This window comes from Haliotis rufescens, unplaced genomic scaffold (genome assembly GCF_023055435.1).
Source record: "Haliotis rufescens isolate VD_foot unplaced genomic scaffold, xgHalRufe1.0.p SCAF_3, whole genome shotgun sequence".
Classification (NCBI taxonomy): domain Eukaryota; kingdom Metazoa; phylum Mollusca; class Gastropoda; order Lepetellida; family Haliotidae; genus Haliotis; species Haliotis rufescens.
Window position 1 is genome coordinate 12,837,488 of NW_025964001.1, and position 13,701 is coordinate 12,851,188.

General features: G+C 38.7%; 1 protein-coding gene across 1 annotated transcript in view; it reads left to right on the plus strand.

The window, feature by feature from the left end:
* Positions 1-13,701, plus strand: part of LOC124134765 (mucin-3A-like) — a 47,335-nt gene that overhangs the window by 27,228 nt on the left and 6,406 nt on the right. Inside the window, exons 73-96 of the mRNA XM_048403769.1 lie at positions 360-463; positions 717-842; positions 1,045-1,094; positions 1,968-2,075; positions 2,344-2,378; positions 2,791-2,894; positions 3,064-3,213; positions 3,492-3,541; positions 4,011-4,027; positions 4,258-4,355; positions 5,610-5,738; positions 6,524-6,573; positions 7,028-7,093; positions 7,335-7,369; positions 8,596-8,696; positions 9,071-9,229; positions 9,841-9,893; positions 10,214-10,245; positions 10,630-10,724; positions 11,231-11,356; positions 11,763-11,812; positions 12,079-12,120; positions 12,336-12,367; positions 12,747-12,838. Of these exons, the coding sequence (XP_048259726.1) occupies positions 360-463; positions 717-842; positions 1,045-1,094; positions 1,968-2,075; positions 2,344-2,378; positions 2,791-2,894; positions 3,064-3,213; positions 3,492-3,541; positions 4,011-4,027; positions 4,258-4,355; positions 5,610-5,738; positions 6,524-6,573; positions 7,028-7,093; positions 7,335-7,369; positions 8,596-8,696; positions 9,071-9,229; positions 9,841-9,893; positions 10,214-10,245; positions 10,630-10,724; positions 11,231-11,356; positions 11,763-11,812; positions 12,079-12,120; positions 12,336-12,367; positions 12,747-12,838 (1,904 nt within the window). The remainder of the gene's footprint in view (positions 1-359; positions 464-716; positions 843-1,044; positions 1,095-1,967; positions 2,076-2,343; positions 2,379-2,790; positions 2,895-3,063; positions 3,214-3,491; positions 3,542-4,010; positions 4,028-4,257; positions 4,356-5,609; positions 5,739-6,523; positions 6,574-7,027; positions 7,094-7,334; positions 7,370-8,595; positions 8,697-9,070; positions 9,230-9,840; positions 9,894-10,213; positions 10,246-10,629; positions 10,725-11,230; positions 11,357-11,762; positions 11,813-12,078; positions 12,121-12,335; positions 12,368-12,746; positions 12,839-13,701) is intronic.

Here is a 13,701-nt window from a genome sequence, read left to right on the forward strand (position 1 = left end):
TTGTTATCCATCAGAGCTCACAACATGATGAGAAGATTGTTAGATATGCTTATGCTATTTGAAAACGCATTACTCTCCTGTCATAAATGTCTGTCAATATCCCGATCTTGTTAGGCAGACGAGGATTATGGTGTATCTAACTTAATATTTCGAACTTATTCATTAGTTATCCTCATATGAACAACTATCAACAGCTGTAGTAGATGTGGTTTCTTGACGATAGTTATTTGATTCAAAGCGTTGCATTTTAGGTGAGCTTTTAATGTAATCTTACAATGTAATTCTAAAGTGTGGTAATGCTGCTACATTGCCATTTCAAATTACAAATGTATAACTGAAGTTAAACGATTGTGTTTCAGTCGGTTTTCACTGTCCCTACACTACCGGATGGGAGCTCAATAACATGTGAAAGTGAATGTCACGTCCTGGTTCACAGTACATTGGATCCATCTTCCAGAGACTGGTAATACATAACCTTTAATTTTCGTTTGTTTCTAATGAATTTTATATACCAGTCTCTGTAAAGTCACAGTTGTAATTAACTTGAATGAATGTATCCAATATAAAGATAATTTGAAGTTGAACGTTTTATGATGCAATGTAAAGGTTCGAACAGTATGACTTGTATTGCCATGTAACCTGGATGATGTTGAACACAGATACAGAAGAATTGTAAGAGTACCACGTAAATTAAAAAAGTGTCTCCATTATTTCAGTAAACAAGTCACACCTACATCGACTACGGGAACGGCGTTTAAAACAACTCAAGACGGTAGCGACTGTGTCACCGATGTCCTTTACAAACCAGATAGTACAAACAAGAAATTGTGCATTGATGCAGGGTAAGCTGCAGTACTTATTTCACAATACAATTTCAACGCTCATATCATATGATTATGAATGTTTATTTCTCAAAACACATTCTTGTCCATTAAAGTCAATGTTATAAGTAAAGGAGTTAACCATTAAATATTTATTGTCGTTCAACTGTCCATTAACCTTTGAACTACACCACATACAAAATAAATATCCATCTATTTGTAGGCCTTCAGGTGAACACAGATGCTATGAGGTGAAAAATTCTCCATCTACAGGTCTGTGGATTTATTTTATATTTTTTACCTATTTTGTACATACATTATAATACGATTCGAATGGTGTGTTATTTGTGCAACTTACATACCTTTTACTAAAGTGAATAAAGTATTAGTGACAAAACCTTTTCCGTGATCATAGTGAGCGAGTGAGTGAGTTTGGTTTTTCGCAGCTTTTAGCAATATTCCAGCAACATCACGGCGGGGGACACCAGAAATGGGCTTCACACATAGTACCCATGTCGGGAATCGAACCCGGGTCTTCGGCGTGACGAACGAACGCTTTAACCACTAGGCAACCCGACCGCCCCTCCGTAATCATAAGAAACCTTGAGAAATATTGTTATGGGATTCTATCCAGTCATATTTTTCACCAAAAACGCCAAACACAATTCACTTAAAATGATTGTAGTTTTGACAGAGAAAAAATTCATTCATATGTATCAAGCGTCATTCACCCTTAAGTGACTTGGACATTATTGACATTAACGTCATGCACAGACGAAGTAATATCGAGTGACGTCATTGTCAAAGAACTTTGCTTTACTCACATTGCCTTAGCAGTAATAAGCGAACGGTCGTTTGACATAAAACGTTGTATCTTTGACAAATGGACATATATTGTATTTTTGTCGGAAGAATGATTGATTGAATTTAAAACATGTCGTTAACTTTCGTTACTTCTTAAACAACGGTTTCAGTTGCACAGTTAACACAAACTATACCAGCATAAACCTTTATCAAGCATATTGTCCTTTGTATTTTAAAATTAGGTCCAAGTATTTACCAGAGTAAACGTCAGTGTTTGTTTTCATAATCAACAACATTTCATAATATTTTGCTCTGAAAAGTTGAAGTGCCTTTCGTTGTCAGATCCATGCGTGACAGAACAGTGCAGCAACCACGGATCCTGTTTGAATCAGAACACTGTGCCAGAATGTGTTTGTGATACTGGATACACAGATGACAAGTGTCAAACATGTAGGTGCCATAGAAACATATATTCCATGATGGATACTATTGTCCAAAATCACAATAAAGATCTTACAGAGAATCTGTTTTATCTCTATGGAAAACATATGTGTACATGAATAAAAAATATACTCTATACATATTTTGTCATAAAATATTGCATCTAAAATAATCCATCCTTCATTTCATTTACTTAAAAAAGACTACACCTACTCACACTTACTTTGTCTGCTTATCTGTTTTGGTTTGGTTCTTAATGCAAGCAATTCTTTTGCAGCTGTTCTCCAAACGCTTGGTATTGACGACAAAAAGGTATTTGCTTAGGAAAAATATTCTTTTGTAGAGTTAAATAAAGAGGGTTGTCATTTCAGTTGTATCACAATGGGACGGCTTCATGTTAGAGGAAATTCCGAAGTGAGACAATTCTTACATGTCTAACAAAATGCCTTTGACGCATTTGTCCTAAAATGAAAGACATTTGGATGCCAAAGAGATTATTCGTCATCAACAATCTTGATCTACCTGAACATTTTTCACATTTCTAATTGATCAGTACGTGATTTCCTTGATATAAGCCCTATCACTACTGACTATCATTTGCATATAGTAGACATCTAAACAGTTGATATAGTTAGCTGTGTCCATCTCATTGAATAATCGTCCATCAGTGAAACTGTGAAAACAGATGTATTGGTATGAAACCATTTTGTTTTCTATCCCACAGCCTCATATACTGGAGCCAACAGTTACGAACGGATTTGTTATTAATTGTGAGATTGGCAAACCGTGCACAATACCTGTTGTTGCCAGCGCTGGGAATACTGGGAGGTGAGTCTCTGAACGTAGATGCCTGTCATTGAACATCATTGACATTAGATGCAAGGACATTGTCGGTCGATTGCACATACTGTTATTGCATAGTGTTGTTCATAGTTAAACTAACATGTGAGGCAAGTTCCATTTTCATTTGAACTATGATTCTAACGGTTTTGTACAGCTCCTTGAAAGCACCTGTCGTGGATGGACTCAGTAGTGGCACAATTCCAGTTCCAGACGGAAAGGGTGCATTTAAAGTAGATATTCCTCTTCCAACATCAACACTACCAGGTGAAACACACCACTGCGTGGAGCTAGAGTCCAGCTCAGGGTGAGTCCAAGCTTTCAGCTGGGTTTCGTCTCCATTTGGCCTGTATTTGAATGCTTTCGTGCGTGTGTGTGTGTGTGTGTGTGTGTGTGTGTGTGTGTGTGTGTGTGTGTGTGTGTGTGTGTGTGTGTGTGTGTGTGTGTGTGTGTGTGTTCTTTAACGCCGAACAATAATGTCACTTTGTAATAATGAAGTAATGATCTCCTCAGTGCCTTATTATGCAACGATGCTTACTTTTGAGATTCCGCCTGTCACTGTTTTCCTATATTTTGCGTTTCTAGGGTAAAGAGCGAACCGTGGTGTGTTGTTATAAAGCATACACCTCCAGGATGTAAGTAACAACATTTATTGTATGTCATCATATTTTGACTTTTTTGTATCGAAGTATACCTTATATAACATAGATACCAAATACGCTGACGCGTATCCAATAGCATTTCATTCGAATAGCAAGTTCATAATTTCTTATGCATGTATAATTACATCAGAACACAGGTTCTGGGTGAGTCAGTAAGTGGACTTCAAGAAAAGTGCACAGCATGTTCATGCAATTATGAAAATCTGATTTAGACCTCGTAAAATAGCCTTAGAACGTTTAATCATTTCAGTGATTGACAACGAAGAAAATTATATATGTGAAACATAGGGAAATTCGAAAGATATGCCAGTGTGGTCCATGCATTTCCTATTGAAACAGATGTGAGCTATCTCCAAGACTATTGCTATGGCAAATATTTATTTTAGATTCCAGACAAAAACATTGACACATTATAACATAGTTCATCAATTGTTTCTTCCAGCTTCAAGTTCCACAACAGTGAGTTGAACTAAGTAGAATAAATCGTATGAAAGTTTAATTCCTTAGTGTACATCAATTGATCCAAAAACAGACAAATCTGACGTTTTAGAAATCTGCTTGATGATTTATTTATATTTAAAAACCCAACTAATCGACGTAATAATACTATTTCACTATGTTCACCCACGTATTTGTATTTAAGGGTTGAAAGTGTTATTTGGTATAATATTTAGTTTCCACGTTTTCAGGATGGTTTCTCCAGCCCTACAATACCAGATGGTTCAGTGATCCCGTGCACTGTAGGAACTACTTGCACCCTCCCTGTCACTGCTCGGCCGGGACACAAGTGAGTGGACGTGACATCGAGTAGCTGAATTAAGCATTATTCGAGGTGATGCACAGTCAGTTTGCGAAGTGTCAAGGAACAATGTTTTTACGTGTAGTTCTTCGTGAGGGGAGAATACATGATTTATGTTTGTTTGTTGTTTAATACCAAACTCAGCAATATTTCGTCTATATCATAGCCTCTGTAAATAATCAAGTCTGGACCAGACAATCCAGTGGTTGACATGAGCATCGATCTACGCAATTAGGATACGATGACATGCCACCGAGCTTCTTACGACATGCATATGTTGCAGGGGACATATATCCTTTCCCGCAATCCCCATTGGTCAATGCATTTTAGCCAAGTACACATGCTCTTTACTTTGGAGCAATCGATTGTATTGTAAAACATAAAATACTAAAACTATTAAACATTCTTTTTGTAAACTGTTTAGTATAGTGTCTGTTTCAAGCGCATTGTAATGAAATCGTAACAAACAAATGGTTAGAAATCAAATATACCTAGGTTCTTAAATTTATATGAAAGCAGAAACTGCTTTTTTCTGTTTCCGGGGCGTTTTCGTGCATTCGGAGAACAACGATCATGAGCCTTAATATATATCTCACATATAGACTCACCTTTTCCCCAAACACCTGGTATCATCACCATTGATTCGTCGACACATGCTCATGCTTTTGGCAGAGATTTCTTATTTTGTCGCTTTCAGTAATATATTTCAATAAAATTATTTCGATAAAATAATTTGACTGAGCTTATATCTCTACCTTTATCGACAAACAGCCATTTTCAAGATTTTCTAAAACAAAATGATAATGTATAAAATATATATCAGATCTAGACAATGTATCAGGTGTGAATTCATTCCCTTTGGACGGATAATGACTAATCCCAAGTAGTTCGTTGGTTATTCTCTAAATTTGTTTGTTTGTTTGTTTGTTTATTTGTTTGTTTGTTTGTTTAACGCTGCACTCAGCAATATTCCAGCTATATGACGGTGGTCTGTTAATAATTGACCAGGCAATCCACTGATTGACATCATGAGCATCCACGTTCTGAGTAATGTTCATTGAAACATATACAAGTAGAACTACATATACATGTGTACCGTTCAGCTAGTATAATCATTTGCCTGATTTGAAATAGTTCAGTCATTTTAACAAAACTATTTTTCATATTTATGTCTTACGTTTGTGGCAAACATATTTATATGCCACAATGTTTTGCAATGTATGTATCTTTTTTCTGTTCAAGCCTGAAAACACCTATTGCCACCACAATACCCTATATCGTTGAACCTGGCTTAACTCCTGCAACGGAAACAAAAATTAAAATATCACCAACTGACAAAAACATCGGCGATAACAACGTGTGTGTGGAAACGTAAGTTACTGAGTGAGTGAGTGAGTGAGTGAGTTGGGTTTAACGCCGCTTTTAACAGTATTCAAATTATATCACGGCGTGTCAGTTTAATGTGTTAGGAAAGCCCGAAGTGATGCAGGTCTCAGACGTTTACCACTTTAGTGAAACCCACGAGCACGGGTATGGTGCTCACAAACCTAGAAACATAATCGGGGCGAACCGGGATTCGAACCCACAATCATAGGTTTCTGGCGTGCCCAAGGGACGCAACTCTGCACAGCGAATTGCGGCGTTTTACGACTTGACCACCCGTGACCCCGTAAGGTTACTGAGATAACAATATCAAACAGTACATGTATGCGCGTCCGAGCGTTGTATTTCACGTTTATGATTGTGCTATTTAGAATATATGGGAAGGTGAGTGAGTTGGGATGCACGCCGGTTTTAACATCATTACATCAAATGAAAGCGCGTCAACCTAATGTGTGAGGATAGTAATACAGATCTTAAACGTTTACCAAGAATCATCAACAGTTTCAAATCTAGGATACGAACCCACAGAATCCTGGCACGGCTAAGGGACATAATCCAACGTAGAGAACTGTATACATCTTCGTCACAGGATTACCCTGATAGTTTATAAAAGTTGGATAATTTAACTTCTTTGCAGGACACCTTTGAATAGGTAACCTAATGTTCAAGTACAGATGGTGCACATTTTCACGAGAGGTTTCATTTGAGTATAGATACAGAACATGGATGGATGTCGGGTGTTATCAATTCATTGAAACTTGTTTTACTTCCAGCCAAGACGGGTCATCAAAACGATGCTACATAGTCAAGGTTCAGAGTCCAGGTAATCAGTTCAGACTCCATGTACAACAGATCATACGTCTCTGGATGAGTGAGTGAGTGAGTGAGTGAGTTGGGTTTAACGCCGCTTTTAACAGTATTCCAGTTATATCACGGCGTGTCAGCTTAATGTGGGAGGAAAGCCCGAAGTGATGCAGGTCTCAGACGTTTACCACTTCGGTGAAACCCACGAGCACGGGTATGGTGCTGACAAACCTAAAAACATAATCGGGGCGAACCGGGATTCGAACACACAATCAAAGGTTTCTGGCGTGTACAGGGGACGCAACTCTGCACAGCGAATCGCGGCGCCTTAGATGACTGGGCGTTAGACAGCGAGTCCTCATTGTTTTTAGTCTTTTTGAAAAATCAACACAAAATAATATTGCTTTGTTCGCCAATCAAATACCATGAAATCACTCGCAATTTATTTATAAATGAATAAATCTCCGTTGAAGGTGGCGTAACAGCGACACCTGGGGCTGGAGTGGGCGCATCTACATCTGAGCCCGGCACTCTATCAGGTAGATATGTAACACATTGTTTCCGTAATACATCTGTATGGAATCGGTGCACATGGCCACTCGTTGCTCATCGTGTAAAGGGAACATAACTATGGGCAGTGGTCTAATAGGCCATTTTACGGGGAAAAGCAACTGTATAAAAAAAACGTGATTTAACAAATATTATTTTGGAAATAAAATTATGTACATGTATATTTATTTTATTTATTCTATATAATCAAAATGATATGTGTTTTTCCAGGCACTTTATCTGGACTAGGTGTTGACGCAAGCAAGGTAGGTGGCTTAAATCATCATCCATGTCCAGACAAATCATTTCATGATAATTCTATTGTGACTTGGTCAATTCTGATGTGTAAGTCAGAGGTTTCAAATTAGAGTAACCACCTCTGATGATAATGGTATTTACAATTGTAGGTTAAAAGATGTGTATATGTTTGTGGCAATACATTCCAGACAGAAAACGTGATAGAATTCCACTAAGAGACATCTTCCTGAGGCAAGGGCGTTAACTGACTATAAAATCCAGTTTCAACTGCACTTTTATAGCCAATTATCTCCCTTGCCTCGGGAAGATGACAAAGAGAGTGTATTATGATGGGTATACAGAGCTTGGAATTAGATGCTTTCTAGATATGACTGTGACTTCATATCATTTGCGTTGTAATAATCGATGATCAATGATCATAATAAAGATTTTCCGTTCAGAGATAAACCTCCCATGGCTTGCTTTATTGCCTTTAGGCATAACAAAAGTTACGAAGTAGCTGAACTACACACATTCAATGCCTCTGATATATGCAAATCAAGTACGTTGGTGTTAATGGCATTATTTGAGTACACTGTGACATACTTTGTGTATAGGCTACTATTAGTGTTCCAATTCCAGTTGACAACCCACTTCAATACGCCATTCATCATCATCACTAACACCAACTAGTTGGTATCAGTTTTGTCATCGTAAAGTGGAAATAAACATATGTTATGTTGGTTATCTGCAAATTGAACAATAAACATTTCATGTACAAACTATTAACAGTGAAACTCCAGTGTGTTTATTTTATAACTTTTTACTTACATTTTATTTCAAAAATGAGTCTACTGTCAAATTACGTTAAGTTGACTCAGTCACCAGAGGAAGGTAACAGTATTAGGTGAAGGTAATGTTACTGCACATTATCCAACTGTACATAGCGACCCGTAAAGATCCGGGCTAAAATTTGCAACCCATGCTTGCCGTAAAAGGCGACAAGGCTTGTCGTAAGAGGCGGGATCGGGTGGTCAGCCTCGCATGTCATCGTATCCCAATTGCGTGTAACGATGCTAATGATGTCAATCACTGGATTGTCTGGTCCAGACTCGATTATTTACAGACCGCCGTCATATGGCTGAAATAGTGCTGAGTGCGGCGTTAAACAACAAACCAAACCAAACCAAACCAAACTAAAAACTGTACATCGTTATCGCTGGATATATACACAATGTATCTTCACTTAATGTAGCCTCATGTTCTCCGACCGACTTTGACCAGTGGAACAATAATACCGTGTCCGACCAGCTGTGACGTTTCCATTCTCGTGGAACCGGGGACGAACCCACAAGGGTAAGACATATCTTAGTAACAGATATTGTTTAAGTTGACCATAACGCTGTATTTGGAACACCCTCAACACCCTAGCTGTAGTGCCTACCAACTTATAAAAGTGAATAACGATGGATTAGTCACATATGAAAATATTGCTAAATGACTCAGTTGTGTCCCTTCATAAATTCAAATATCAATAAAGCTGCAGCAAGTAACATTATTAATTACACGAATGCTTCTTACATACAACATTTTAATAAAATGCACTGAGGCTATAGTGGCGCAATAGTTTCGCGTTAATTGGCCTCAAAAGTGGCGCGATAATTCCGCGTTAGAGCCGCAATAGTGGCGGGAAAGTTACTTTTGAAATGTAGTGCATATATGTTCAACAGCGGCGTGGAGGTGGTTCAAACGAGAGGTCCACCAATAGCAACACCAACAATAACGCAGACACCAGACGGGAAATTCAGCATCAAAGTCCCTATAATACCGGATAGTACTAAACACGTTCTCCAGCCCGTGTGTTTCAAAGTCAGGAATAAACTGACATCGTAAGTATTATCTAAAATTATTTGTTACTCAACATTTTGTGGAGACATTTCTATCATTTCTGTGCATACAGACATGGCCCCCTTCAAATGTTGAGCAGCATATGTGTGTAAGTAAACTAGTTATATCACGGCGTGTGCGATTAATGTAGGTGGAAATCCCTTAGTGACACAGGTAATAGATGTTTACCTATTCGATTAAAAATCATTAGAACAAACTGATTCGAGGCAACCTGTAATGGGTTTAAACTATGTTACGTTTGTGTTAAGTAGATCTGCAATCAGACCAAGAACACCGTCCACGTAGTGAAACCCAAATTCACCCAGGTTAAGCTGAGAATTTGCCCATGATGTACGAAGCCACCAAACCCAGCACTCTCAGTAGCAATAGTACAAGCTTATTCTGCCCAGGAATGCCCTTGCTGACTAAGATGAACACTTGTAACTATACCCCTTTTTCAACCACCTTCTATGTTTCCTCCATCGTTTCTCTTCCACTGTAATCAGAAACGTGTCTTCAAACGTGATTTCAAGCGATGTTTGCCATAATCGTGTTTTTGATGTAACGTGTCTCTACATATCAATATTTATCTTGCTGTCTTTTGTACATACAGACTAGAAGGGAACGAATGGTGTGCAAATGTTAATCCGACACCCCACGCTTCAAGTAAGATTTACTTTAACACTATTTTTCCCTGTCACTGTTCATAAAACCTGTCTTAATGTTTGTCGTGCAGGAGATCGATTTCTTAGGAAATAAAGAATATGAATAAGGATTACGTAAACTATAGCTTCTATGAGTAAAATTGTACATTGATCAGTTAAAACATCTGATTACAACTACTTAATTATCGGTATTTTAATCAATTATAAGAAAGAATTATATTGAAGATAGATGTTATTACCAATAACTTTTGGATTTTGAGAACATAGACACACATGTACATGTGTATATAGATTTGTTTTAACGCTTCTTTCTGACTTTAGCACCAAAGCCGTCACTTGGTGTGACACCAAAGGTAAGCTTCTTTTAGACAACGCTAATCACTTCTTCATAAACAGAACAATTAAGAATGATAACATTCGCTTTCCTACCCTTCGTGAATAGCTGCAAATTGCAATCATCATCCACTCGCCTTTCTCCCAGGACCATATGAATATAAGTTTCAAATGTCAGCAAGTAGAGCATTATCATTATAGAACTCCGTGCGGACCTGGGTTGTTTTTGTCCCCAGCATTCCATTGCTGCTCGTAAGAGGTAAACTAGTCACAGGTTTGCTCCAGTATTTACAGGCCGCAGTGTTATAACTTGGATATTGACGTGAACGACGCCAACCTGCTCATATACTCATATAATTGACATCTGAATACATTTGCACGTGGTTTTTTTTCTGTTTCCGAAGGAAATCGTCTCGACTTCACTCCCTGACAACTCCGTCATCACATGCACGGTTGACACCACCTGCTCCGTCGACATGAAAACCACTCCTGGTACTAGGTGAGTTCACAGAAGAATTGAAAGTATCATATTACTTCTTGGAAAAAAACAACCTCGAGCCTCACATATGTATTCTCCATATCAAAAATGTTTTTTTACGGGCAGATAAGGACCGAAGTACCCTAGTTCTTAATACAATACCATATGGTTATTACAATGTATATGGGATGTTGTTATCTGGCTGTCGACTTACCCAAGCCGTGCTTTTAGGCTGCCATCACATATCACTGTCTCAGTTTTGCTGACCCTCTCAACCTCCACCACAACCGTTAACATGTCTTTAGGTCCCTGTCATCGAAGACTACGAGCGAAGTTCTCAAATGTTTAGTTTTATTAATACCGGTTAATCTTCGTTATCGCATTTCAGTAATGCTATGTGTTTCAAATTGATTTCAGTTCAAAACCTGAGATACAGGTTCATGTGCAGACACCTATTTAAGTACTCCTGACATTTGCTTTGTGGATGTTTGTCAGCGGCATACTTGTTATGATTGTATTCATTACAGATTTCAGCCAACGACCGGGGCGATCCCGGCCAGTGTCACAACTGACCCAACGGACCCCGATCTACACACGTTGTCCGTTACCCCCTCCCAAACAGACATTGGAGAACATACAGTGTGTGCAACTACGTGAGTATTTTGGAGAACAATACAAGTGAGTTGGATTTTAACGCCGCTATAATATGTCAATTAATACTTGAGATGCTCAACGTGCCGGGCTAAGAAGTAATATTTGTGAAACTGACGAGCACTGATATAGGCTTGACAAGTCAAGGTTAACAAACGAATTTAAAACTTCCAACCAAGGATACCAGGATCCCAGAACGCCTACAGAATGCAAATCTACACAACGAACTACGGAGCTAAAGAAGACTTGATCGCACCACTCCAGTCCGCTCCAGAACCCTCCAGTCCTCTATGCTCCGCTCCAAGCTTCAGTCAAATAAGACACAGTGTACTTCCAGAATTTACAGCATGATACTTTCGAGCCTCCGAGTTAACTTTTGCATTGTTAAATATTATCTTTTAATTCCAGAACCAACAACGACAGAAAATGTTACACGATAAAAGTCACTCCCAATCCAAGTACGTACAAGTTATCAATGTGCCTCTCTCTCTCTCTCTCTCTCTCTCTCTCTCTCTCTCTCTCTCTCTCTCTCTCTCTCTCTCTCTTCTCTCGCCATGGTAGCCGTAAACGTCACAATGGTCTGCATAGGATTGTGGTGCGAATTCATAATGATTTTACGAGTTTGGATGATAAATTCATTTTCACCCAGAGAAGTATCTCTTCGCGAGGCACACCATTTCGTCGTCCTGCGCCATGTACCAACAAAGTTAACACTTCTTTGCAGATACGTTCGGAAAAGACCCTACGAAGACACATCAGCCGACCAGTGCGTATACAAAGTTTCTGTGTTACTTATCTTAATATAACAAACATGTCTTGATATCTCAATTTGTTGTTAAGGAACATATGTCCATAATTCATGAGCTGTCACTAGCTCTTTGTTTATGTTTATTACTTAGATGTTACACTACCTTTACTGACATATGAACACTGGCTTAGACACGAATATCAGTCAGCTATGTCTGTGTCTTCTATCTCCAGCCACAAATCTGCCGTGCGGGCCTAATGATCATGTGAGTAACATCTTCATGTCCACATTCTCTAATTGCAAACTAGGAATATAATACACACTGTTCCAACGTCGTCTTCCGATTGGAGACCATTTTAGTCCCTAAAAGCCTGTATTGGGGACACAAGGTTATTGTTTGGACGTTTCGCCAAAAGAAACAGGATTTTGTCTTCGGAAAATTCAGTGTAATTATATATAAAGCAGTATTTTTCAAAACGTTTTTGGACCGACTATTTTCCGCAAACACATTAACATCACCAATGAACATGATTTGGACGGTCCTTTTTGGTCAGCGTTATCGTTCCGTATTCTTATGAAATGTTATTCTGATGATCAATACCAGTATATAATATATCTTTCAATGATCTCTTTGTTTCCGTCAGCCTGAAATCGTCGGAGCCGCATCATCCGTAGAGTGCCCCTCTTCCAAATGTAGCATTCACGTTCTGGTCAAACCGCCATCATGCGTTACAACGTACGTACCAATACAAAAGGGTGTGTATGTAGTGTATGATGATAGCGGGCGACGTAACCTGCCATCCGAGGCAAGGGAGTTAACCGGCTGTAAAAGTCCAGTTTCCACCCTTGACGAACTACGCTGGAATTTCTGTCTCTTCTATCTCCCTCCCATTGACCAATCTTATACCACCTCTCAGATCACTTGCATTTGCTTCAGATAAAATGGCGTCGCCCAGTTAAGACGATCTGATCGATAATCAAGATCTATTTGTAATAAAATGGGTCTTACTTCGCGAAGTGCATCAAATCACGTTGGCACCTTGATTGAAAACATGAAAAGATTTGCAAAATATCTGTTGACGCTAAGCTGACATGCTTACACATGCTTTTACAACTCCTGCAATCGACCTAAATCTGCACGGTAGTTTTCAAACCAGATGTCGATTTCGTTACGCGATTTTGATTGGACTATGCATAGACTCATTAGTCCAGCCAAAATATAACTCCATAATTCCAGGCTAGTTCGGCAAAGGTGGACACTGGACTTTTACAGTCAGTCAATTCTCTTGCCTCGGGAAGATGTAACCTGCAGCTGTTAACCTGTGTTCTGTTAGTACCATGACAGTTGAAGTTCAGTCATATGGTACCTGTTTAGGGCAGCCTATACTTTTGACGTTACATTAAGCTGTAAACCGTGATATAACTGAAATAGTTTCCAGAGCGGCGTTAACCGTTTGAATTGTTGGAAAGGCATTTGTAGAAGTAAGTAACGTAAAAAGATATTTTATGGATGACATTCTGTTATGGTTCGACATTTCGGTAATAATCCTGATACCGTTGTCAAGCAAGAGTGGAGTAAGACAACACACTACAGACTTA